A 26,584-nucleotide genomic window follows, 5' to 3' on the forward strand; every position below is an offset into this window, starting at 1 on the left:
ACTTTACAATATAATCACAGACTATTGGGCTGGCCACCATCTCAGAGATACCTTCCTCCACCCCCCTAATTTTACAGATGAGGTAACCAAGATTTCTACACGTCAAATCACATGCCGAGACAACATTTCTAGTTAATTGCAGACCCAAGTTCAGAATCCAGGCTTCCTGATAAGGGGAATTTCCACTACTAAAAGGACCTAAAAGGATAGCTAAAGAAGCCAGTTCAGCATAGCAGGATGAATTAGCTATCAGATGCCTCATGCCCTTTACTTATATGTAAGAGGATGCCAACACAGTTCTCAGACTATAAAAGTGCCCTTCTTTTAGCTAATGTTTATATAGAGATTTAAGATCTTAAATGTTTTTATCTTTCAAAGAAGAAAGCCAGTGGGTAGAAGGACTGGAAGATTTCTAGTTGGGTCTTAAGTCTGATTTCTTCTCTGCTACTCACTATTCGGGTGACTGAAGCTCTATGTGATTCCGTTTCCTCATCTTTAAAATTAGGGGGTTTGGACTAGATGATTTCTAATCTATGATTCTAGGGACACTGATAATTGCTAGCATTTACATAGTACTTGAGTATTTCAGTGGTACTTTATCTACCTGATCTCATCTGGGTCTCAAAACAACTTAATGAGGTCCATTCTATGGGTACTCCAGCCCCCATTTTATAGATGAGGAGAGTGACTAAAGCTCAAAAAAGTTGTGTGATTTGCCTACACTGTCACAATTTAAAAAATGTCAGAGTCAGAATCCGAACTTAGGTCTTCCTTATTCCAAGTCTGGCAATCTATCTACGATTCCATTTTTAACAGGACAGGATCATAGGAGCGTAGATTGGAAAGGACCTTTACAGGTCATCTGGCCCAACCCTTCCAATTTTACAAATGAGAAAGCTGAGGCCCAGAGAGGTTAAATGCCTTACCACAAAGTACTATGGGCAGGTAATGGCAGAGCCAGGATTTTGACCCTGTTCCTTGACTCTAAATATTATACTCTTAATACTGTGCCATGATAGAATCCTTCACTTACATGAGTGAAAAACTTGGTCTGATCATCCACAGGGAACATCTGTTGCATTCTTACCTCTCCATCTGCTGTGTGAGAGAGGAACTAGCCCTGAGAAATGTCTTTTGGGAGCAGGTAGGGCTGATTCATTCACCAGGGTGGGTTGTGTTAGAGAGGAAACAAACTTTCAAGTTGGAAAAAGAAAAGGAATGGGAAATCTGGGAGCCATCAGGAAATGTTTGATGCTTTAAAGGACTGATTGAAAGTTAAACAGGTTAATGGGACATTTCAAAGGGATGTTGAAATTCAATAGGGGTCCCTGGCAGCTGATGTTTATTCTGTAGTTGTAAGGCAAATGTTGAATTTCTTCAAAGTAACAATGGTAGAGTCTAGAATGGCTATATATGTTCAACACACGAGTATAGGGTTGGGTTGTTTCTCCTGACCAAATATACATACATACTATACATACATAGAGACATACATAATACACACATATTAACAAATGGGGAAAACATCTGGTCTGCCCTCCAAACCCAGTTTCTTCATGATCAAAGGCAGTTTCTGCTACATGTATTTGTTTTCCAGATTCTGAAGCAGGTAGAGTGAGATCCACAAAAGGAATACTCATAAAGAATACTACAAGTAGAATCAGAAAGGGACACTATTCATCCTCCTTTTTGAACCAACTATTGACTCTGTTCAGGAACACAAGATTATCAACTATGATTTTGTAATGCTGAACTGATTGGGATTCATATTCCCTTTTTTTCTTATTTAAAAGTGTATCTTTAAAAATACTCTGGTGGACAAACTGATTCAATCCACTGAAGATATCTACTTGCCTGTGAAATAATGACGTGTCCCATGAAGGTTGCTGGGGGCCATATTTAATTGCTTAACAAGTAGAATGGAAAACCAGAACACCATTATGTATGTACCATGTCCCACCTCATGGTCTCAGAACTAAGACTGTAGAAAATGCTATCTACATAAGTCAATAAACAAGCTAAAGTTGTGATATGAGAGCTGAAGAATACACAGTGATTTACAAAATCGTAAGCTGTTAAGAGCTGGAAGCAAGCATATTGGTCAGCCAGTCCAAGTTCTCATTTTACAAAAGAGGATATGGGAAGTGCTCCACAGATATCTTTGTTGTTTAGTTGTTTATACTTATGTCTGACTCTTCATGACCCCATTTGGAGTTTTTTTGTCAAGAGACTAGGATGGGGTTTGCCATTTCCTTCTCCAGCTCATTTTACAGATGAAGAAACTGAGGCAAACAACATTAAATGACTTACCCAGGGTCACACAACTAGTGTCTTGAGGCTGGATTTGAACTCAGGTCCTCCTGACTCCAGGCCCAGCACTCTTTCCACTTGGCTGCCTAGCTGACCACAGATCATCAACCACAACCCTTTTTCTTCCATAGATGGAGCCCAAGTGGCTTGAGGCGTCTTGTCCAAAGTCACATAGCTAGTTAATGGCAAAAATGGAATCAGAACCCAGACCCCTTAACACCTATAAAATGAAGTTGATATTCCAAGCACTTCTAAATATGATCTCATTTGATAGCTAGGCACATAGTAAGTGCTATGTAAATATTAGCTATTATTATTATTGTTTTTATCATCTGCCTTCTCCACTCTGGTTCATTTTTATCCTGCATTTTCAGTTCAGTTTAATTCAAATGTTTACCACGTGTAAGCTACTGTGCTGAGTACACAAAGATTTTTTTTAAAAAGCCCCTGTTCTTAAGGACATTATGGTCTGTTGTGATCTAAGGATCTGGATAAAAGAAGCTGAGGGAATCTTGGTGTTTGTGGAGGACCTTGAAGTAGAAGACAGACCTTAGGAATTATTCCTATCGAACCTTGTCTAATTCTTCCACAAGAGATTTTTTGAAAAATTTTACCTCCTACTTTTCTTAGCCCTCTGGTTGATCTCATTCTGTGTTACCAAACAGAAGTTGCTAGTAGTAGACACAAACAGATGAAATTTTTGAAAATGAAATAAGCATAGTTTCATTTGTTATACAATCAAGCTTCTTTAGAATAGGATGCTGGTTTTTTCCCCAACTATGCCTCGCTTGACATCCAACATATGGCACTTGTAGCACTGAGCAAAATATAGCTCAGATCAGGATTTCTAGCATTAGAGTTTTATTTATAATGTACCTCACAGAATTCCCTTTTCAGTTTACTCTCACATTGACTAACCAGATAATGCTTGCATATGCTTAAATCCAATTTTTAGATATAAGACCTTCATGATCACATTCAAGCTTCTCTTTTTGTAGCTGGGGAAATTAAAGAGAAGATATGACTTGTTCATGGTCACTAAGCAATTTAGAGTAAAACCACCTTCTGTTCAGTTATTTCAGTTGTGTCCAACTCTTTGTGACCCCATTTGAGGTTTTCTTGTCAAGATACTGGAGTGGTTTGCCATCTCCTTTACCACCTCATTTTATAGATGAGGAAACCGAGGCAAGTAGGGTGAAGTGATTTGCCTAGGGTCACATAGCTAGTAAGTGTCTGAGGCCAGATTTGAACTCATAAAGATGAATCTTCCAGACTCCAAGTCCAGCACTCAACTCACTGTGCCACCTAGTTTCCCTAAACCAGCTTCTAGGGATTCCTTGAAAAATGTTTAAAAACTCCATGGGACAATGGGACAATTTAAACAAGAATCACAGCATTTTAACCAGAACCTACTCCAGTTGAAAATAACCTTTTATGAGCTTCAAGATACTGGCTTTTCATGTAATTTAAATTTTGTTTCACTTGAACTAGGATAACTTGATTATGGGAATTCCTTATAATGAAAACCTTTGTCATTTTCAGGGAGTAGTTTCTGATAAAATTAAAATAAGGCAAAAAGGCCTGCCAACAAGATTTCACCATTATCTCTCATTTACTAGTCAAACAACCTGCACTTGAGTAATACCCTACATAAAGTATGATTTGAAGGTGAATTTCCAAAACCTTGGAAAACATTCTCAAGAAAGACAGAGGGTGCTGTATCTCTAGTTTTCTTCCTTAAAGATATAGTTGTAAATAATTTATGACTGAATTTATTAATTTCAGATCTAATTAGATATCAAATAAATTAAATGGAAAATTGTAAATAAATGTAAATGCCTATACAAAAGACTACAAAATAAAAAGGTCTGCATTAAAGTTGGGTATTGTGTGGATGTGTAATAAACACATTTAGTAACTTCTGTTAAACAAAGCAAGTGAATTCAAAACATTAATGTAACTTAAAATTAAAAACATGTTCCTCTGTTCATTGACCAACATAAAACCAAGGAAAATAAAGAGAAATTTGTATTATGATAGACATAATTTAGAATATTAACTAGAAATATTAACATTACAGAAATGATAGTTTGTTTCTTCTCAACTTGTGAGCTGGATAAATTCCAATGTATTAACGGGAGCAGAACAATTTGGTCATATATTAGGTTCATTGTTAGGAAAGGGTCGTAAATACAAATTCAGGATTTGGGACTTGGTCACAGAAATATTCTGATTTTAGAATTTTAGAAATTTCTTCATTTAATATTACACTGTTTACTCCAAAGGCCATGAGTAATCAATGATGTACAGGGTCAAACCATAGTCTAATTAAAGACAATTGCTATCATACTCAAATGAATTTTTTCCCCCAATTTTCTTCAAAGATGCTTTTTTCTCATACTACTTTAAAATATTTCTTCGAAAGCATATTCTGTGTCTTGTGATTAAAAGTTGCTTCCCTCTTCATATTCATTTTCCATGGGTAAGTGTAGAAGAGAGCAGGAAATGAAAGTATTTTCTATAAAAGTTGCTCAGATGATTATGAAACGGTCATGCTATTGTTATAATAGCTTAATATTAGGCTCCTCATTTACCAGGGACCTTAGATAAACTTCAAAAGTAATGGTTATTTTAATAAGAATACTTGAAGGATAAATGTCTTATTTATCTCTATCTCCATTAGCGTTTGGAATATAGTACACACTTAATAAATATTTGTTGATTGTTGTTGAGAAAATGCACTTGAGAGTCACAAATGCAATAAAATGCAATATGTAATAAAATATGCAGAGACTATATATGGTATCTTTCACGCATAACAAATGTGAGCTAACCCACAAAACCTTCCTTGAAGGGGCAAACTTTTTAAAGATTCATTTCTCCAAAGCTTTGCTTCTATTGGTTCTGATTCTACTGCACATATTTCCATTTATTCAATTTAAGAGATCCTTGTGTCAAATCAAGAGAAAATTATAATGGTGCACAACATATTTATTAACTAAGGCAAAGTTATACATCACACACAGAAGATGAAGACGTAATGGGGCTTTTCTATAGAATCATGCACTGCTTTCTGCCACATTAAGTAGTGGATAGAATGCTAGACCTGGAGTGAAAGCCTTGTTTTCAAATTCTGCCTTGGGCAAGTCACTTGCCTGCCTGGTTCTCCATGTCATCTGCAGAGTAGGGATCATTGTACCTGTTTCACATGGTTCACATCAATTGAGATAGTGTATAAGTGATTTGCAAACTTTAAATTTATTTAAATGTGAAATATTGTTATTAGGAGCAGCAATAATAATAATAGTAATAGCTAATACAAAAGGCTTTACAAATGTCATGTGATTTTATCCTCATGATCACCTTGACAAGTGATATCATTATCCCTCTTTTACAGATGAAGCAATGGGCAAGACAGAGATTAAATAACTTGCCCAGGGTCACACAGCCAGGAAGTGTCTGAGGCCAGATTTGAACTCTGGTTCTTTGTGATTTCAGGCTCAACCCTCTGTGTACTCACTGTATCATGTGGTTGCCTTAGGAGTAGTAACAATGATAACTAATTACTAGAATAAAAAGAAGCAGTAATATTAATAATATTGTCCCCAAAACAGAATGCGGGGTAAAAGATATATCAGGGGAGTCAGTCTGTGCTATAGGAACAATGAACACATTTCTGCTTGATTTAAGGGAAGAAAACTTAGGGGTGTCCAAAAGGGGAATGAGTTGCCTCAGGAGCTGGGGAGTTCCCTCTTTCCCACCCACTAGAGGCATTCGAGGTAAGGCTGGAGGTCCCCATGTCGAGAAGACTGTGAAGGAGATTTTTCTCCAGGTATGAGTTGTGTTAAATGATCGCTGAGGTTCCTTCTAACTCTGTGAGTACCTGAAGGACTTTCGAAATCATTCTCAAATCCATGTTAACAAAGATAAACCCATTTTGACAATTCATTAAAGCCAATCCCCAAGGAAGTTCTATTCTACAACACTTTGCTAGCATACCTCCAGTTACAATACTTGTGTGAAAGTAATACCTTGTATTTGTATATTTAATACATCAGATTATTAATAATTTTAAAAAGCTTCAGTCTATTTTCTTTGGATGTGTGAGAGCTAACATTTATGTAGTTGACTAAAATTTGAAAAGCACTTTGAGTATATTATTCATTTGATCCTCACAACAACCTTACAAGGTAGGTGCTATTATTATGCTCATTTTATAGTTGTAAATATCTCAGGAATATAGAGTAGATATCTCAGGAAACTGAGGCAGAGAAATTAAAGGTCATAAAGCTAGTAGGTACCTGAGGAAGGACTTTAAACCTGGTCTTTCTTCCTGACTTCTAAGTTATGAGCCAACAATGCCAGTGAACTATCAAATGATCTATGAAAAGAAACATTCAAAAGATAAATGATATCATACTTTATGAAAGTGTTTTTCTCAGTTAAAAAACATATTCAATACTGGTTTTGTAAAATGTTTATTTTTCCCAATGCATGAAACTGGCATAATAGAAATAATATAATGTCTGACACATATAAATGCTTGTTGACTTGACTTGATGTGAAATAATGGCAATTTTAGTTTTACATTATATGGACTAAGAAAAACCCTTTTAGATATCATTGCAATTTCAACAATCATATTCATCAGTATAAGGTAATTTCTTAATAAGAGACACTTCGAGACTACAAGTGGCCTAATACCTGTATGTGAGAAAGCTAGAGTAAAAATTCTTCATTCTCAGTGAGAGAAATTAAGTTTTCTTTTATAGTTAGGACCAATTCATTGTCATAAAAAGGATTTTGCAGAGTTTTCATTTTTTTTTTTTTTTGGCAGGGCAATGGGGGTTAAGTGACTTGCCCAGGGTCACACAGCTAGTAAGTGTCAAGTGTCTGAGGCCGGATTTGAACTCAGGTACTCCTGAATCCAGAGCCAGTGCTTTATCCACTGTGCCACCTAGCCACCCCCAGAGTTTTCATTTCTAAATTGAGAATTTAGGACAAAGATATGGTCACAATGTCCTCCTCTTCTGACACTTTAGGTCTACATATTTAGATGACATAAGTATAGTTATAATAATTTTTTTGGGGGGGGCAGGGCAATGAGGGTTAAGTGACTTGCCCAGGGTCACACAGCTAGTGTCAAGTGTCTGAGGCCAGATTTGAACTCAGGTCCTCCTGAATCCAGGGCTGGTGCTCTATCCACTGTGCGACCTAGCTGCCCCCTATAATAATTTCTTAACACTCTCTTCATTAGGGGACTACTTAAAAAAAAAAAAACCCTCACATGACTTTTTTTTCTCTAAAATGAAATAATTTTTCAGTCTTGAACCAGAAATTCTTTTTTTCTGGGGGGTGTGGGGGTGGCGGGCAATGAGGGTAAAGGGTCACACAGCTAGTAAGTGTCAACTGTCTGACGCCAGATTTGAACTCAGGTCTTCCTGAATCTAGGGCCAGTGCTCTATCCACTGTGCCACCTAGCTGCCCCCGTGGACCAGAGATTCTTGTGCTGAATTTTTCATGTCATGTTTATGTTGCTTGAGTCTTACCTTTCCACAAAAAGTGATACTAAGACCCTTCAGATCCCGGGTTCTCTTCCATCACTAACATTTTATTTTATTTAGGCTGTTTCAACAGTTACTTTGTAAAAATGCTATGGATGAAAATGGGGGAAAAGTGTAGGTGCTTATTTGTGTTTTTACAGCTTGATGGCTGCCCGGAGCTTGGCAGACCGCCCTCGAGGATTGTCCTGGACCTCTTGGCTTTCTGGTGTAAGCACCTTCTTGTGTATCATTTCCCATTCCAAGGGAGATGAGTTTCTAAAGAACTCTTTTTCATTTTCTAGATTTAAACACAGTCCTGGGCCTTGGGTTATCTTCTGTCTCCTTTTTGGACTCAGTTTTTCTTTCATGTCAATTCCGTGTAAGAATCGCTTGACGATTCGATCTTCCAGTGAATGGAAAGAAAGGGCAACGAGGCGGCCCCCTGGCTTCAGAAACTTCTGAGCAGTCTTCAGTCCTGCATAGAGTTCATTCAGCTCATTGTTTACAAATATTCGGAGGGCCTGGAAAGTCTTGGTAGCGATATGGGTGGATCTCTGGAGTAAGTCTTTCCTTTCATACAGAGCAGCAGTAGGAAAAGCACCTGGGGAGGTATTTGGCAAGGGGGGGGGGGGGGGAGAAGAGAAGAATTGAATTAAAATTTTCTTCTATGAACTCAGTGGCTCTCTGATGAACTGATAGCTATTCGAAGGACAGGAGTGCTTTACCTGGGCATCCCATCCCCATCTCCGTGCTTCCCTCAAGTCAGACCGTCTTTCCCCAACTCAGTTATTTTGTAATGCCACACATGTGCATCCTACCTTGAGGAAAATAAATGAGGGGTGAAAACTTCTACCTGGCCCTACTGGAAACTCATTTTGGGACTACCCACAATTCTGTGAGATTTACTTACCTGTTTGTACATATTTAAAATGCTTAAACTTAAGGCATTTCCTTACTCTGTGCCCACACCTTCTCCCCCGTCAACCCCTCCTCGCCAAAGTTTCCTAGTTCAGCAGAAGAGGCAATACAAATCTTTTCCACATCTGTTCAAAGCAGTGTTCTAAGAATCTGGAGAAGAGGTATCATTAAATTTTGTTTGCCCCATGTGGGGCTACTTGAACATAGGTCCTCAGATGCTTTTTGGGAAAGGTTTCTTTCACTCTACTCAGGACAACTTAGCCATTTAATCTAGTAGAGGGGAAACTGAGGCAGGAGATGGGTACAGAAAGAAAACACTGCTGGATGCTAAAGCCCTTGAAGGAAAAGGCATCTCATCAGACATCAAATGACTTGTCCAGGGTCACCCAGCAAGTAAGTGTCTGAGGAAACTCTGATCATCCTGACTTCAGGTTCAGCCCTCTAGCCACTGCATTATCTACCTTACACAGTGGTATTAATAGTGATAATAACTAACTGCTATTAGCGTTAGCAGGCAGCTAGGTAGCACTGCAGTGTATAGAACAACAGGTCTGGGGTTGGACCAGAGTTCAAATCCAGCTTCAGACACTACTATCTGTGTGACCCTAAGGCAAGTCACTTCACCCTGTTTGCCTCAGTTTCCTCATCTGTAAAATGAGCTGGAGGAGGAAATGGCAAACCGCTCCAATATCTTTGCCAAGAAAACCCCAAATGGGTTCACAGAGTCAGACGTGACTGAAAAGACCAAATGACAAATACTAGCAGTAGCAGCAGCAGTGGCAGATGTGGTAGTAAAGAAAATAATAATGATGAGGACAGCTAGAGGGGAGGCAGTATTAAAAGTCTCAGAACTGGAAGAGAGAAAAGAGAGAACACCTAAAGTGTGGAGGAATCCATTGAAAGCTAAGGCCTCGGGCTCCTTTCAAAAGCACCAATGCTGCCTGCCCTCTTTCCTATGGACAGTTTTATGCCCAACATGACAAGACAATTGAGGGTGGTCATAAATTGAGTAATCCTGTCCTTACATTTGTTGGCAAATCACTTACTCTCTCTATACAAGTGACTGTATATGGTCTATTCCACTGCCAGTGGTCAATCAAGGACTTGAATAACCAATGACTTGCACATGTAATAAGAGTACCTGCAAATGATTCTGACCTCAAAAAAAGCTCAATCTTTTGAGTCCTAGTTATTCACACTCAATCAAAGTGTATCCAGGCAAACTGAAGGAAGGACATGGAAGCAAAATAAGATAATGGAAGTCAGTGTCCTGATATCATTATAGTCACCTGTGAAGGCCTGGCAGGAACCCTGAAACACTGGCCAACTGGACTATGGTGACAGCATTGATTTAATTGTCTATCAAAAACTGAAGGCTCTGAGGTTAATTAAAACCTTCACTTAATGCAGACTACAGATATCATCCCCCAAAACAAAATAGATAATAAAGGCAGAATCTGATACTGAAAATGATTTTGAAAAGGAGATGAACATATTTGACTGGAATTCCAAAAAGCCCTTTCTGAGTCTGACAGCATGAATTCAGCTAGCAGGTCAACTACATCAAAACACAGAGACCAAGTAGAAGAAATCCCAACCATCTTGGTACAGGATGAGATGCCTGTCGTCCTCTTTGCCCTATGTGCTATTGTAGCTGTCCTGATGTTGCTTTCAAGGAGCCTACAGAAGACAAAATGCTTATATCCCAATCCTATAAACAAGTAGTTATTATATATTTCTGCATGAGTTAATAGAGCATTTAATATAAAAGATATAATAGCAACGGGTTCTGTCTAAACTCCATAGAAAAGTTAAGGACTTTGATATGATGATAATAATAATGAAATGATGATGATGAGTTATTGTGGGTACTCCTTCCACTGGTACAAGTTGTAACCAATACATGCCTTTTCAGCCTACAGGAGCACAAAGCAATTACTCCAAAGACCAGAGGTCTTCCTTTGCTGGTCTTTAAGTATTCTGTGGACATCGGTGTCACATTTAGCTGGTCTATCTGCAAGGATCCCCAGCTTTTACTCTGTGACCATACAAGTCTGTGTTTCTTCCTATAATTCCTATAATATATAACAATACACAATAGTAATGATGACCATGGTGGGTGAAAGTTCCACTTCAATACAAATTTACACTAAGAGATAAACTTCACTGCTTTATAAAAACTATTTCCTCCCTTCTCCCTTCCCCCAAAGAGTAACACATTAATTGGGGGAGTCTTATGTAAGTCTTATTTCACACTTTAGCACGTAGGAGCTCCTGAACCACAAGAGTTGTCACAATACTGCAAGATCACACAATTTCCCCCATAACTGATTAGAAAAGAACTTTTAATTGTGGATTTTTGCATTTAATAGTAAGAACTTTTCAAGTTAAACTTAACAGTCTATAAAATAAGTAATTGCATCTTTCTGAGTGGACACTGAAAGGCTGGTAAAAAGGTCCTATTTAGTTGCCATTATTATAGATGCATGAAATGTTAAGTAACTGACCTTTCTATAGGCTTTTCAAGGTTGGCAAAGAGCTTTCTATACATTATCTCTGTTGGTCCTAACAACTAGCCTGAGCAGTAGGTGGTATAGGTGGCCTGATTTTAGAGATGATGTGCCCTGGATCACAAAGGTAGTCAGAATCAGGAGCAGGATTTGAAACCAGGGCTCTCCTGACTCCTAGTCCAGTTGTCTTCCATTGGCATCTTTAAAGAACTAGAAGAAGGCCTCCAGTACGTGAAGTGGCATCTCTAGAAAAGCCTTACGGGAACGCATTGACAAGAACTCTGAAGTTTGACAGGCAGGCATAGGTTGCAATCTGCCCTGTTTGAAGGGAGTATTCCTAGTGATGGTATCACAGATTCACTTCAGTATCAGAAAGGTAATAATACTTGTATCCTAGATATCCAACAGAACTTTTGGGAAAACTAAAGACTCATTCTCCTTATCTCTTTCAGTAGTACATTATGGGTAAAGTAAACCACCAAAGGATACCTCTTATTGACTTGGGCAAGTTAATATTTAATTGAAATGTGAAAATTTCACTATTATCCCCAGTTTGGTCAATCTAAATATTAATAAAAAAGATACTTTGATTATCTCTTAAGAAGAACATAATATCAATGAAAGTATTTTATGTCAGCATAGTGAAATGAAAAGAACACTGTAAGTTAGAAGATTTGAGTTCTAGTGCAAGCCCCTCAATTATGTGATTATAGACTATGTAAGGCTTTGTTTAGGAAAATGAATGTCAGGAAGTGACTATAGTATAAAAATAAAATTTGATAAAATAAGGTAAATATAAAAAATACAAGTGGAGTACACTTTAAGGCCCCTTTCAGATATAACACTCTAAAATCTACTCACTTTTAAAGGATAGAATCAGATATGAAAATTGTAAAACACAGATGAGTTAGTCAAGGAATCATATAATTTTACAACTGGAAGAGACCTTCCAGAACATTTAGTTCAACTTTCTCATTTTACTGATGGGGAAACTGAGTGCAATAGGGGTGGTCGTTGTTGTTTGTCCTTTGTTTTTGAAGAGGACCATGATGGATGTCATGACTTGCAATGAATTGGATTTTAAGTGAGGAAGGGCTGTGCAAAGTCACCAGCCTCACTTTCTTTTCCAGAGCCATCTGACTAGAGATGCCTCCGGATGTTTAAGACAGTTGTGGTTAAGTGACTTGCCAAACAGCTAGTGAGTGTCTGAGGTGAGATTTAAACTCAGGTCTTCCCAATTTCAGGGCCAGTGTTCTACCAACCTTGTCACCTAGCTGCACCCCGCCCCCCCAGGAGAGGTTAAGTGACAAAGGACACACACACACACACACACACACACACACACACACACACACACACAGAGTGAGATAATTGCAACTAGAACTGCAGGTCTACTAATGCCAGTCAAAACTTTAGGTAGGCATCAGAAGAAGCATCTTAACTCTGACACAAACTGTGGGACCCTAGAAAAATTACTTAAACTCACAGTGCCCTCAACTCTGGCACTATAAATTAAAGATGATTTATTTCTACATCATTAGAAGTAGTTTCTTTACAGTGGAGAAAATACAATTACAAAAACATCCTCCTGAAAAAAAATCAGAATAAAAATTCAGGAATGCAAAGAGGAAATATGTTATAACTATTAATTTTCTATTATAACAACTTTATTTGAATACAAAATAAATTTGCATTGGTGGCTTAACAAGAGGTGAAAATTCAACAGCTCTGAGAAGACAGGAAACACAATGAATGAGGAATCATTTTTGTAGTCCAATAGGGACTATTTAGACAGTCGATATCAAGTGGTGAATGGACCTTGACTCTTACTAACCTAAATCCTGCATCTTGCCTAACAACCACATGGAAACAAGATGATTTTCCTTAAGTAGGCTTTGGCCTCCCCGTCCTCCCCGCTCTCACCTTCTGTGTCTTTTAATTCAGACAACCTGTGTTCTGACATTTTAAGCGGCTACATTTTGTTTTCCATTCCCTTGCCTCTCATTTCCACAGACTGCTTATATCTGAGCAGGTGTCATCTTACTAACCATGGGTCCACAAGGTTAATGCATATTTTTAGGCCTTTTAACTATTTCCTTTGCTTTACCAGTCCTTAGGGAGCAGTTTACTCAGTCCATTCATAAGCTGTACTGAAAGATATGCCTTTCATAAGAGTGCTTGGAAGGTGGTAGTGATTAAAACTGATATCAAGGTTGTCTGACAAAAAGGGGGGAGAAGTTGGGGGAAGGAAAATACTTCCATTTTAATTCAGTTCCATTCTCTATTTCTCCAAAGTAGGAAATGAAGACTTTCTTCAGAAGAAAGACATCCAAATGATGACTAGATGGCCTGCAAGGCCATGCCTTCTTTAAGAAGTGCAAATCACGTTCATCCTGATATTTTGGGTCAAATGAATTATTTGGGGATGATATCATTTACTGTCACTTCCTTAAAGTTACCAAAGACTAATAAAGATTGCTTAAAATGAGACTGTCATTGTAAGAAGCCAAACTCATCAAACCATGGCATCATACTTGTTCTGTTTGGCATTTTATTCATCAGGTCTTTTCTGGGAACGAAGGATTGTGGAATCCTCAAAGCCATGCCTGAATGGCCCTGTATTGATAGATGTTTTAATGGAACCCAAACCCCTCTGCATCAAGTTGCAATGCTTTGGTTTTCTAGCTCCATTTCCCTTGGGGAAGGGTACATTGTTAGTCTTAAATACTATGCATCTGGCGAAGGAGGCAACTCCTCTAGTCTCTTATCCTGGGAACTGTAATGAATACCTTGTCTTTTGTACTGTTTGGTCTATTGAAAAATAACTTATTGTTAACTCGGGTTATTAAGCTGTGTATCTCTCTCTCTCTCTCTCTCTCTCTCTCTCTCTCTCTCTCTCTCTCTCTCTCTGTGTCTCTCTTTCTCTTTCATCAGCTTTTATTAACAAGGGTTTAAAAAAAGAAACAGGCATTATTGTTGCCATTTGCAACAGAATTAAGAGTAAGTATTACTGAGAGGATGTGTAGGATTAAGAATTTCAGACCATCCAGTGATCTACACATTAATGTTTTCCTGACTCATTGTGTAGGAGTACAAAATAACTAAGAAACAAGCCCTTCACATTTGTTTTTTATCTAATAAAAATTAGCTCTTTATATTCTCTATTCAAATAAATAAATGGAATATAGACCAGGGAAGCTTTGTAAGTGAAGGGCTTAAAAAGTTACTGAAGTAGTAAAGGATGATCTTTAAATCCTGAGAAATTGAAGGAGAAAATGCTCCTTGAAAGAAGAAAGGAAAGGTTTCTTGCTAAATGAGAATAAAAAGATTTCTCAAAGGGATGATGTTACATAAGTCTGATGGACACATACATTTCAAGAACAAAAGAAAGTGTCTAGTTAGCTAAGGTGGAGGCTCTGTTATGGCAAATTCTTACTGAAAACAACTACCACTGTTTCGGAGCTGACAGAGATCTTTTCTTGTCTTCTAGGACCCTGATCTGATATGAAACATCTGAAGTCAGGCAACCTTTGCTGGGAAAACTCCTCCCCTCCAAAACAAAACAAAATAATCCAAACACCGCAAACCTTATTGACTAAATGGAAGTTTACAAATAAACCAGGTAGGCTTTTGTATGAACAGATGGATACCTTGGGTATCTATACTTTTAGTAATATTTATACAAAAACAAAAAAAGGAAAAGAATTGCAAAGGTATAAACAGATACATATTGGTGGGAAATCGATCTTTTCCCCAAACCACTTACACAAAATGCTGCCTTCAAACTAGCGTGCACTGCCACTACTCAGGCAAGTATCCAGCCAAAACTTAGAGCTTCTTACCAACCATGCCCGTCATCTGGTGAACTCTGAATCAATGAGCCTTTCAGTGAAGGCAAAGCCTGTTAATGTTACTTCTCACGCCCTGAATCAGTTAAGTAAATCTATGTGCACATAACAATCACCAACAAACATTGACTGTCTATCAAAAAGATATGACACTTAGGGGCAGCAAGGTGGCGCAGTGGATAGAGCATGGCCCTGGAGTCAGGAGGACCTGAGTTCAAATCTGGCCTCAGACACTTGACACTTACTAGCTGTGTGACCCTGGGCAAGTCACTTAACCCCAATTGCCTCACCAAAAAAAAAAAGGAAAAAAAATATGTAAAAAGATATGACACTTCACAGGCTGTTCCTCCTGGCTCAGACTTCCCCACATCTCAGTTTCCTGGCTTCCTTCAAGTTGCAACTAAATTCCCACCTTCATTAAGAAGCCTTTCCTAACCTGCTTCATGCCACTGCCTTCCCTCTGGGATGATGTCCAACTTATCCTGGATGTAGCTTGTTTGTATTCAATCATTTACATGTTGTCTCTTCCATTAGACTGGGAGCTCCTTGAGAGAAGGTGCTATTTTTTTGCCTTTCTTTGTATTCTAAGTGCTTTGCTCAGTGTCTGACCCATAGAAGGTACTTAATCAATGCTTATTGACTTTATTTATAATCTGCATTGAGATATGACACATCTATCTGTAAAGATAAGTAACAGACTTACCAAACAAGTCGATCGAGACAATTTTGAGTCAGCCTTGACCATTGAGTTAAATTCTGACATCTGTCTTAGTGCAGTGATACTCAGAGACTGTGTGGCTTTGGCCAAGGTATTCAACTCTCCTGGGCCTTAGTTTCCTCATCGATAAAATAAGGGACTTAGAACCTGATGATTTTTGTGAAATTTCCAGTGTATTATTTGTCTTTCCCTCTACAACACGTTGCTGATCTCATTCATGAGCATAAGAATTTCAATGTACTTTAACATTTGACATACTAACATGGAAATCTATTAAATTTTTAAGTCGTACAAAGTTGCTCCAGAACTAAACATGATTATTTTTCTTGGGGCTGTCAAATAATTTATCTAGAGAGAACATGACTGGCTATCAGTGGGTCAAACTCCACTGGCTAACAGAGCCAGTTACGCTTTCAAGGAGTTCTTTATTTTAGAGTTTAGCACAGGCATCTTACATCTGTTGTAGGGAGGAACTGAAAATTCATTTCCATGTATATATGATGTGTGTGGAATCACCTAAGCGGCTCAGTGGATAGAGCACTGGACCTGGAGTCAGGAAGACAAGTTAAAATCTGGTCTCAGATACTCACTAGCTATGTGACCCTGGGCAAGTCACTTAACCTCTGTTTGCCATAATCCACCAGAGAAGGAAATAGCAAACCCCTCCCCTGTCTTTGCCATGAAACCCCCTCATGAAGACTGAGACAAAACTGAATGACCGAACAACAACAACATATGTGTATGTGAATGTATATGCATATAAATATACGTTCACACACATGATTGTAGGGGAAACTAAAGTCATTCAAAATAAATTGGTAGGAGATTGGGGCTTTTTCTAAAAAATATTCTCAAGAGTTCCAAAAGTTTTTTATAGAATTTCAAACCCATAGTGAATTTTTGGTATTTATGTTCAAGGCCAAAGAACCTAAGATGTTTCTCCATAGAATCACAGAATCTCAGAACTGGAATGGACTTCAGGAGCTCTCTGGTCCTCTCCATACTGAAATAAGCATCCCTTGCACAACAGGTCCATGAAATGCTGTCAGTTCCCATCTGCCTTGCCAGTCTGTAAACTCCTGGCTGGTTAGAGCTTCCCATCTGCAAGGAGGTTTAAAAAATCCCCTACATTTGTTAAGCCCAATGTGGGTCAATCTGTAAGTGCATGTCCCTCCCCAACTGCTTCTCCCAGACTAACAAGAAACAAGATTAAAAAGCCCCTTTCAATTAAACAAATAAACCAGGGTTATTGATGAGTAGGGCATTTGACCTGTCCTTAACTTTCTCGCTTGCCGCCGCCCTCTCTCTGTCTTCTTCTCGTCTCCTCCTCGTCTCCTCTGTAGCTTGCTCCCCTCTGCTCCACATCTCATTGTCTTCCCCTGCTCTACTCCGTCCGGAATAAAAACCCTTCTCTCTTAGGAAACTCTGGCTGACCACCCATGCACCCCAAGCTAATTCCTTGGCACCCCTAGGGGCTGTGCCCAAGGCCATCTGGGGCACTGAGTCTCCGTGTAGAGAGCCCAGAGCTCAGGGGTTTCCATGCATATCCCCGGCTGGGCAGAGGGACCCAGGACGTGTCTGGGCTTTCCATGCATATCCCTATTGGGCAGAGGATACTGGGGCATGACGAGCCCCAGGCTTGTGTGGGAGTGGGGGGGCAGAGGAGTGGTGAGGAGGGAGCCTGGCAGGGTGCCCCCAAGGCTTTCTAATTTTAGCCAAAGATGGGGTCCCCAAATCAATTCTTACAATGCTAATGTGGCTTTTGCCTTAAGAACTCCAGTGAGAGAGAGCCCATTCACCTTTTGATGAGTTCTTCACTCTTTTACGAGCTTTTCCTTCCTTGCCATCTACATCTGAGTTTTTATAACTTACACCCATTGCTCTCCTTCCTTCTACTCTCTAGGACCACATGAAACACGTTTCTTCCTTCTTCCATGACAGCCATTTAAATATCTGAAGACAATTATCAAATACTAAATCTTCTGTGGGCCAGACATCCCCAGTTCCTTCAACTGAGCCTTATATGGTAATGAACTCAAGTTGGAAAACCTGAGTTATAGTCTCAACATTACCACTAATTTCTGGAGCAGACATTTATCCCAGAGTAGTATTGACATTCAAGAGGTGCACATTCCCTTCTCTTGGGTTGCCTTCATATGACATTTAAGTAAATATACAATAACTTTTGTAGTACTGAAACACAATTATGCCAATTCAATAAAAAATTCAGTAAAGTTTAGTGGGAAAAAAAAAATACCAAAGAACCTTGGTCGGGACTTTTGTAGCCATAACCTCAATCAGTTTACTGTGATTAAGATAAAGGTGAGGGATATCTGTGGATCCTACAAATTGACAGCTCTGGAAGCTACACATATACCTATAGTCAGTACCTACCTAAGAGCCAAACTAAACATCCCATTGACAGATTAGGAGATCTGGTGAAGTTTCCTTTCTGATTTTACCATCCTTAAAACTTGTTGTTGTTTTTTTTTTGGGGGGGGGGGAACCAAAACTCTGTATTTAAGGTGATTTTTTTAAGTGAATAAAGCTTTTTTTAAAAAACCAAGAATAACATTTAATTCATCAATACCATATACATTGATTGAGTAATAATAATGATGATAAGTAAACATTTATATAGTGCTTACTATGTGCCAGGCACTGTGCTAAGTACTTGACAAATATGATTTCATTTGACTTAATTGAGTACCTATTTGGTGAAAGGGAAAAGAAGCTGGAAAATATGATGGCCAATACTCAGTTTCATCTTCATTCACAAAGGAAACTCATATTAAAAATAAAAGAAAACCTTGCTTAGGAACAGTTTGCACTATATATAATAATAGAACACAATTTGTACAGAGTCTGTAAGATATATTTCATTCATAAAAAGCACCATGCTTCTGGCTAGATAAATGATTTGAAATTCCAGAGAGAAACGATCATTTTGGGTTCCTGGATACTCTTATGCTACTTTTACTTCTTAAAATTTAATAGATTCACATGTTAAAATGTATTGAAAATTTTAAGGTTGTGAATGAAATTAGCAACGTGCTGTGGCTGTCAATGTGATGCATTGCAATCCCCCAAGTGGTTGAGTTTAAAAATTAATTCACATCTTGCACCTGTTTGCAGGAATTCATCTGTTGAATTTGTAGCACATTTAATAAGTCTCTGTGACGCAACTTATGTCCTTTTTCTCAGGTTCTCTGAATATAGTGTTAAAGTCTTAACCATCTGAAATACCAGTAATAACACAAATCTCGAACTGCTAATTAAAATTTTTGAACTTGGATAATTTAGGATTAAACGTGCTTTACAGCAAGGTGTGTGAGTGTGTGCGCGCGCGCGTGCACAGACGACTTCTTCAATGTTTCCTGTAATCTCTAGCCTCTCTTAAATCGGATGACAACACGCTCTCACTATGGGTACCCAAGGGTTACAATTTAGACATGACTGGAAAACTTCTAAGCTTTAGAAAAAAGGGAAGAAGAAATAATACCTACCAAAGTCAAAATAAAAACCTGGGCTCAGAATTATCCCATTTGAATTTTTTTAAGGCAGCATTTTTCATTCAAATTTCAATGTAATGTCATGGGCTTGACCCTGGGTTTTCAAATATCATGGAAGAGGAAGCTGTGGTAGGCAATCCTACCAAGCCATGGGATGAGGGCCAAGGGAAAGCTGAATTCTATGACATCTGTAGATTTCCTCATCTGACAAACCTCTCCAAAATAGAAACTATGCACCAAGACAAAGCAACTCTAATGTTTCTATGATTTAGGCCACCAAGAATCCAAAAGAGGGTTAAAACAAACAAACAAATGAACCTCTGAACTGACTCCTCACTTAGCATCCCACCTCCTATACTACCAGCAGTGAGGCTGAACTTAGCTGACTGAAGGATTTGAACAAAGAACCTGATATTCCCCAGTGCAGTGGAGATCCCAACGCTATGATGTGAAAGTCTGCTAAGGTCTTGAGCATTAGCAGTGCTCCAGGATCAAGAGCTTGATGTGATCTGTGCTGCAACAAAGCCAGAATCAGAAACAAAGGGGAAGGACATTCCAACCCAACCCAACCTCCTGCAAGAGCCTGGGAGACCCAAACCACAGAAATCAACCCTGGAGAACCACCCTTGCAAAGCTCTGATCCGCTGATTCTGGGTCATAGAACTGAGGAATGGAGGGAGAGGAACAGGACACTGTGTGTTGGGACTATGTAGCACTCTACTAAGGATGAAGGAAGAAACTCGGCATTCAACTATGGCCAATTCTGTCTGCCTAAAAATCACTTGGGACAGAGAACTCAGTGGGTGAACAGTGATTTGCCCAGCAGGGGAGAAGGCTGAGGCAACTTGAGATCCAGCCCCCAAGGAAACCTCCATCAGAGGGGAGGGAATCAGATAGTGAACAACAGGGGAACATAATGAAAACAAATGTCTGAAGTGACCAATTAGCTCAGGAAGAAGAAAACTCAAAGACTTTTAATAGAAGCAGATAAATCAACAAGGACAATATTAACAGTGGAAAAAATATGACCTCCAAATCTAGTAAGAGGATCCGGGTATCTATGAATAGAGACTGTAAAATATAGGTAGATAAATAGGTATGTTTGTGTATATATACACACATATATAAATAGAATAGGTATATATATGTATATATTTCTGTACATGTGTATGATCATTCATTCATTAATTCATTTATCTACTCATCATTTATCTATTTGTTCATTCATTCATTCATTCATTCATCCATCCATCCATTTATTTATTTATTTATTTATTTATCTACTTATTTATTTGCCTATCCATCCATTTATTTATTGATTTGTTCATTTGCTCATCCGTTTATCCATTTTTTTTCATGGTGCCTAGTCTAAAGCAGAGGTCTAATACATGTGTGCTGTTGTTTGCTGAAGTTTAGTACCAGTGTCCACTAGTTCCCTGAAAGAGGCTTTTATGCTAGTTCTCCATCATCAAAAGGATTCTTAATATAATGTCTATAACAAATCTAGCAGGTATGCTATTGGTCTGAATGAAGTATCTTCCATTATTGGGAGGTATTTGTGTTGCATGGATAATTTTGATTAGATACAATACTATAGATAGTTTAACCATGAACCATGGCTAGTAATGCTTCAGAAAGGATAAAAGGTCTTTAGATGGAGGAAAATTAAAGAAGAATAGTAAAGGAAAGAACAATACAATATAGGACATAGGTGTGGTAAGTTCTGAATAGGGCATCTAACTCTATCTTAGATAAACAGAACATGCATAAAATCAGTAACTCATGAATGTGATATGATTATAATTTAAATTCATCAGTTGCTAGATTAACAGAAATGCAACTACTTATGTGGATTTTGTATAACTTTTAACAATTAAAAAAAGTGAAATGGCGTAAGTAGTAATAATGGTAAAGCTACCTACAAAATCATAACAACTAGGCAGAGGACATTGTTATTCAGCTATTTAATAATCATGATTTTTTTCTATTATTTATTGCCAATGCATTTTGTTCTCTCAAAATTCAACCTGACAATATGCTGCAGGGTCTACAAGGAGAGAGACAACTCTTAAGACTAGAATACTATGAATATGTTGGCAGATCATCATGGAGTTCTTAAGTTCTGGTATAAAAACCAGGAAAACAATTTCAGTAGCAGTAGGAGCAGTAGGATAACATTTTCTTTCATCAGAGAAAAGTGCAGTGAGTAGCAATGCCCCAAATAAGGATAGAAAATCATTTTTGCAACAGTGAAATATTACCAATTCAAAATTTTGTAACAGAAAGTGAGTCAATTATGAGGGTTGGAGTGCTCAAATAACTATGCGAAACCAGTAACAGTACCAAGGATATTATGGGCTGCTCTTCTAAATGACTCCCCTTGTCTTAATTAGAAAAAGATATCACAAAGACGAAAAATAGCAGAATTCATCACCAGATATTCAGATCTGGCAAAGCTTTATAATGTAGGAAAATATCAAGTTAGAGATAGAACACTGTGAAAGAAGGCCTGGTGTTAAAGCTTGTGTGTAAGTCAGTCATTAAGTGAGAGATGTAAAAGGAAATGGGAACTAAGAAATAAAAGAGGGGCAGCTAGGTGGCGCAGTGGATACAGCACCAGCCCTGGAGTCAGGAGGACCTGAGTTCAAATCCGGCCTCAGACACTTGACATTTACTAGCTGTGTGACTCTGGGCAAGTCACTTAACCCCGATTGCTTCACCAAAAACAAAACAAAACAAAACAAAACAAATAAATGAAAAGTCCTCCGTTAGAGATGATGGAAAGATAAGAGGAGGGATAGAAATTTTAAAACCGGGAAGCCACACCTTTCAAACAGTAGAAAACAACAGGGGAAAATGACATTCATTTGTTCATTAGTTCATTCATTCAACAGATTTTATTAAACATCTGTCATATGTGCAAGGGCCTTGTCAAGAATAAAAAAGAAGGATCTGGTAACATCAGCCCTGCCATTAACTTTTAGTTTGGGAGAAAAGATAAGGCATGATACACAGAATACATACAGGAGGGAACAGAAGATGTTTCTACACATAATTATGTGTTCAGAATGCAAAAGGACAATAAGAGGCACTATCTGTGGATGGAGTTTTAGAGGAGGGAGTGATGATTTCCAGTGAGACATATGTGGAAGTTTGGGGAAGTACTTCAATTTCCTGATAAGGAAAGAGAAAATTGAATGTTGGATATTTATCCACTCCAAATACATTGAAACTGATTCTCCCTAGTGGTAAGTTCCCTCCTCACGTTCTTCCATGAAGCTGGGTTGAAGCTACTGGTTGTTGCTGAAAATTCACACTTCAGACCAGCTGAGAACGATTTTTACAATTTAAAATAAAGCAGCACTGTATTTTTAAATAAAGCATTGTTGTACTTAAAAATATAAAAAGGATTCTCAGCTCACTGGCTGGGCAAAAATAGTAAGCACTTTGCTCGTGCTATAGTTCGCTTTATATTTGATTGGTCCAAGGCCTCCACTCCAGGTCATCGAGAGAGAAAATTAAGTTCCAAGACTCATCCACTAATTTATAATAGAAAGTGAATCCTGGTGTTAGAAGACTTAGGCTGAAGTTTCAGCTCCAACACTTAATAGTTGTATGACCCTGTACAAGTCCCTTGACCTCTTTGAGACTCCTCATCTATAAAACAGGGATAATAAGTATATATAGACATGTGATGAGGAACAGTCTTTGTAAAGATTAAGGTGCTATACAAATATAAGACACTATGATCATTGCGATGTGGGCAGAACTCTGCTGAGGTGACAAAAAAGGGGGAAAAGAATCTATCACGTAATTAAGGAGATCCTAAATGATAAGAAATGTCTCCCATAGTTAAAATCTGTAATAGTCTTTGAATCAAAGAAGACTCAAATGGATGAAGAGTTTGAGAAATAACAAAACGGTTGATGTTCTTACTTGAAAACTACATAAAAGGAAAATGAAACATATGGAGAGATGACCTCCATTCTGTAATTTTAAAAAATGTATCCATAACTCCTGAGGGGTTTCTTTTCCAGATACCCCATAATTTTTCATCTCCATCTCTAAAACAAAAGGAACCATATACAATGAATCAGGGACATTATTCTTGATTCTTACAGTTACCAATGCACTTCAGACATCAAAACTGCTCTTTCATCCATTCTCCCTCCCTCAAATACTATCTTTGATCTATGTGACCCCATTAACATTAGAATTTTTCTCCTCTTGACATTCCTTTAGGATGAAATAAACATTTTAAACTTTGTAAAATGAAAGCAGATGTTTGTCTTTAAAGTGTTTCCATATAAAAATGTAATAGCTAAAGTCTGAGCAAAAGCTCTGAAGCCACTGCCTTGCAGACTTGCCCATCAGTACCCCAACCAGCTATTTCATTTACTTGTTCAATCAATAAATACTTATTCTGCACCTCTTCAGGGTAGGGTGCAAGGTAGGTGTCTCAATATACCTTTGGGGGAAGTAAATGCACACATTATCATCCCTATTACAGAAAGGATGGAAAGCTTATAAATCTCAAAAGCAAGTCAGAGCTCTATGAAAATGCAATTCTGGGTAGTCTTCATTCTCAAACTGGCTGCTTTCTCTCAGATCTACTGCCCTGTTAGCTACTTTTTGAAGGTTTCAGCAGCAGGGATCAAAATGAAAGCAGGAAATTATTATTTACTTTTAAAAAATAAAAAAGGAAATGAAATGGTAAATAAGTCTGTAAAACTGCTCCAAGCTGAAAATCATGAGTAAGTACAATTGATACTTGGAATCATAATTTTTATTTTCATCAGTAGAAATGCACAAACATGGGATGGCAAGAAATGGAAAGTAATGAGGTAACTGAATATTCTGACCTCTTCTACTTTCCCTGGAGCCAAGTTCAAATTTAGCCCAGGTACAGGGAAAGTCATGAGGCCTTTGTTAAGGTGCATAGCAGCACTATATGAGCTAATTTGGGGGTCACCCCTAGACTAGAGTACTCCAGAGTAGTCTATTTTTTTCTGTACTTGATTCATACTCCCTTGAGTAATATTTACATGTGTATGTCTTGTGCATCACAAGTCAATGAGTGTTAAGAGCCTGCTGAGTGTGGGTTTTCTTCAAAGTCTCTTCCTTCAAAGAACTTATATATTCTGCTAAGGGACACTTGTTCATAAGTAAGTACACACAGGACATACACAGTATTTGGTGGGTAGGTATTATATTTTACAATTGTAATCAATGAATAATCATTTCCTGAGTTCTCATGAAGATCTAATAAGGTACCAGGCATTCTGCTAAGTGCTAAGGGTTTTAAAGAAAGACAAAGGCAAAAACAGTCCCTTAACTCAAAGAGTTTACATCCCCCTCTGTGGGGAAATGATAAGGAGTCACATTCAGTCCTGAAAGGCATAGGCAGCCACGGGAGTTTATCAAGTATGTTGGTGACAGTCAAAACTGTACCTTGGAAAATCACTTTGGCAGCTGTTTGGAGGATGCTCTTGAAGGGGGCTGTTGAGTTAAGGCGGGGAGAATAATTAGAAGATTATTATAAAAGTCCAGGCAGGTGATAAGAGCCTGGACAGAGGCTGTAGAGATTGAATGGAGAGAAGAGAACATAGAGAAGAGCTATTTTGAAGGTAGAAAGGACAAGATTTGGTATAAGATTGGGTAAGGGTCACACTGGCGAGGTTTCAAATCTAGGCAACTGTAAGAATTGTGGTCTTTTGATGGTAAAACAGAAATTCAATAAAGAGAACGGTGAAGAGGAGAAAGAGAATATATTTTGTTTTGGACATGTCGAGGTGAGATGCCTATGGGATATCTAGTTCCAAATTCCAATAGGGAGCTGGTGATGTAGGACTGGAACTCAGGAGAGAGACTTGGCGGGGTAGATATACAGGTCTGAGAATCATCACCATTAAGAAGTCAACCAAATCTATGGGAGCTGATGAGTTCACGAAGTAAGAGAATACAGAGAAAAAAGAGAAGAAAAACCAGTAGAGAGCCTTACGGGTCACCCACAGTTAATGCATATAACATGGGAAAAGATCCAACCAAAGAGATTAAGGAGCAATTAAGCAATTAGAGAGGTGGAAGTACTGAGAGACCACTGAAAACTTAGAGGAGTATGTATCTAAGAAAAGGTGATCAACATTGTTAAATGCAACATAAAGGTCAAGAAAGATGAGGACTGAGAAAAGGATACTGGATTTGGCAATTAAGTGATTATTGTACATTGGTGCATATTGTAGGTATTTAATAAAAGTTTCTTAGATTAAAAAAGAAATGTGATATTCCTGGCACCACATCATTAACCTGAGTTGATTTCACAGCCTGGGATTGGGCCTTAAAATACTATTTAGGGTTAGGAAGAAGCCACAGTGAATTAGACTTATTCTGTCCAACTTCATCCTTAGAAATTTAGACCAGTCAAAGCTAAAATGGAAGTGGATGTTCAATTGTTTTTAATCTTTCTTTTTATTCAGTGTTGGACTTTCAGTACAGGATGTCTCCTAGAAGGCTTATTAAAAGGAAGAAATAAGTCTCCTTATGAAATGTCACCTGATAATTCACGTGCATGATGCACACATAAAAAATGCACAGTATACAATGAATTGAACTCAAGAGACCTGAGATGACAGAAGAATAAATGCATTATCATAGGCAGCAACAATGACAGCTATGACTCATTGGTAACCCATCCAAATACTGCTGTAGGTATGACCATCGAATTTTACACAGAAGTGGTAATTAAATGTCCTGACAGTTTTATTTCTTAATAGTGGCAACATTAGTATAAAGAAATTTGTGGTGGTTACATTTGGAGATACAGAGCTTACTGAAAAGAATGGAAAAGTATACTTAGAGGATGTCCACAATGGCAAAATTGTTTAAATTTGCTGGTTGTGTGCGTTTTAAGAAGGTATTAAATGTTATGAGTGAACAGTCATTTATTCAGTGATTACTTTGTGCTAGGCACTATGCTAAGTCCTTGTCCTCAAGGAGCTTATATTCTAATAGGGGAAGACAGCACAGTGAAGGGAGTGGTGGCTAGAGAGTAGTGTTGTTGCAGGAATGGTGCCTGGACTTAGGGATGGAGAGGGAAGGAAGGGCATGTACAGTACAATACAAAGATGATCAGGCAGTGTTGTGGGTTTGGGTCCAGGGTAGAAATGGTGAAAGTCTATTGGTCAGACATGCTAGGTCCCTTAAAAATGTCTACTTTTTTTTTGTT

General features: G+C 38.2%; 1 protein-coding gene across 1 annotated transcript in view; it reads right to left on the reverse strand.

The window, feature by feature from the left end:
* Positions 1 to 5,306: 5,306 nt before the first annotated feature.
* Positions 5,307 to 26,584, reverse strand: part of METTL15 (methyltransferase like 15) — a 227,145-nt gene continuing 205,867 nt past the window's right edge. Inside the window, exon 6 of the mRNA XM_043969597.1 lies at positions 5,307 to 8,454. Coding sequence (XP_043825532.1) covers positions 8,009 to 8,454 — 446 coding nt within the window. The 3' untranslated portion in view covers positions 5,307 to 8,008. The remainder of the gene's footprint in view (positions 8,455 to 26,584) is intronic.

Source organism: Dromiciops gliroides, chromosome 6 (genome assembly GCF_019393635.1).
Source record: "Dromiciops gliroides isolate mDroGli1 chromosome 6, mDroGli1.pri, whole genome shotgun sequence".
Taxonomy (NCBI): Eukaryota; Metazoa; Chordata; class Mammalia; order Microbiotheria; family Microbiotheriidae; genus Dromiciops; species Dromiciops gliroides.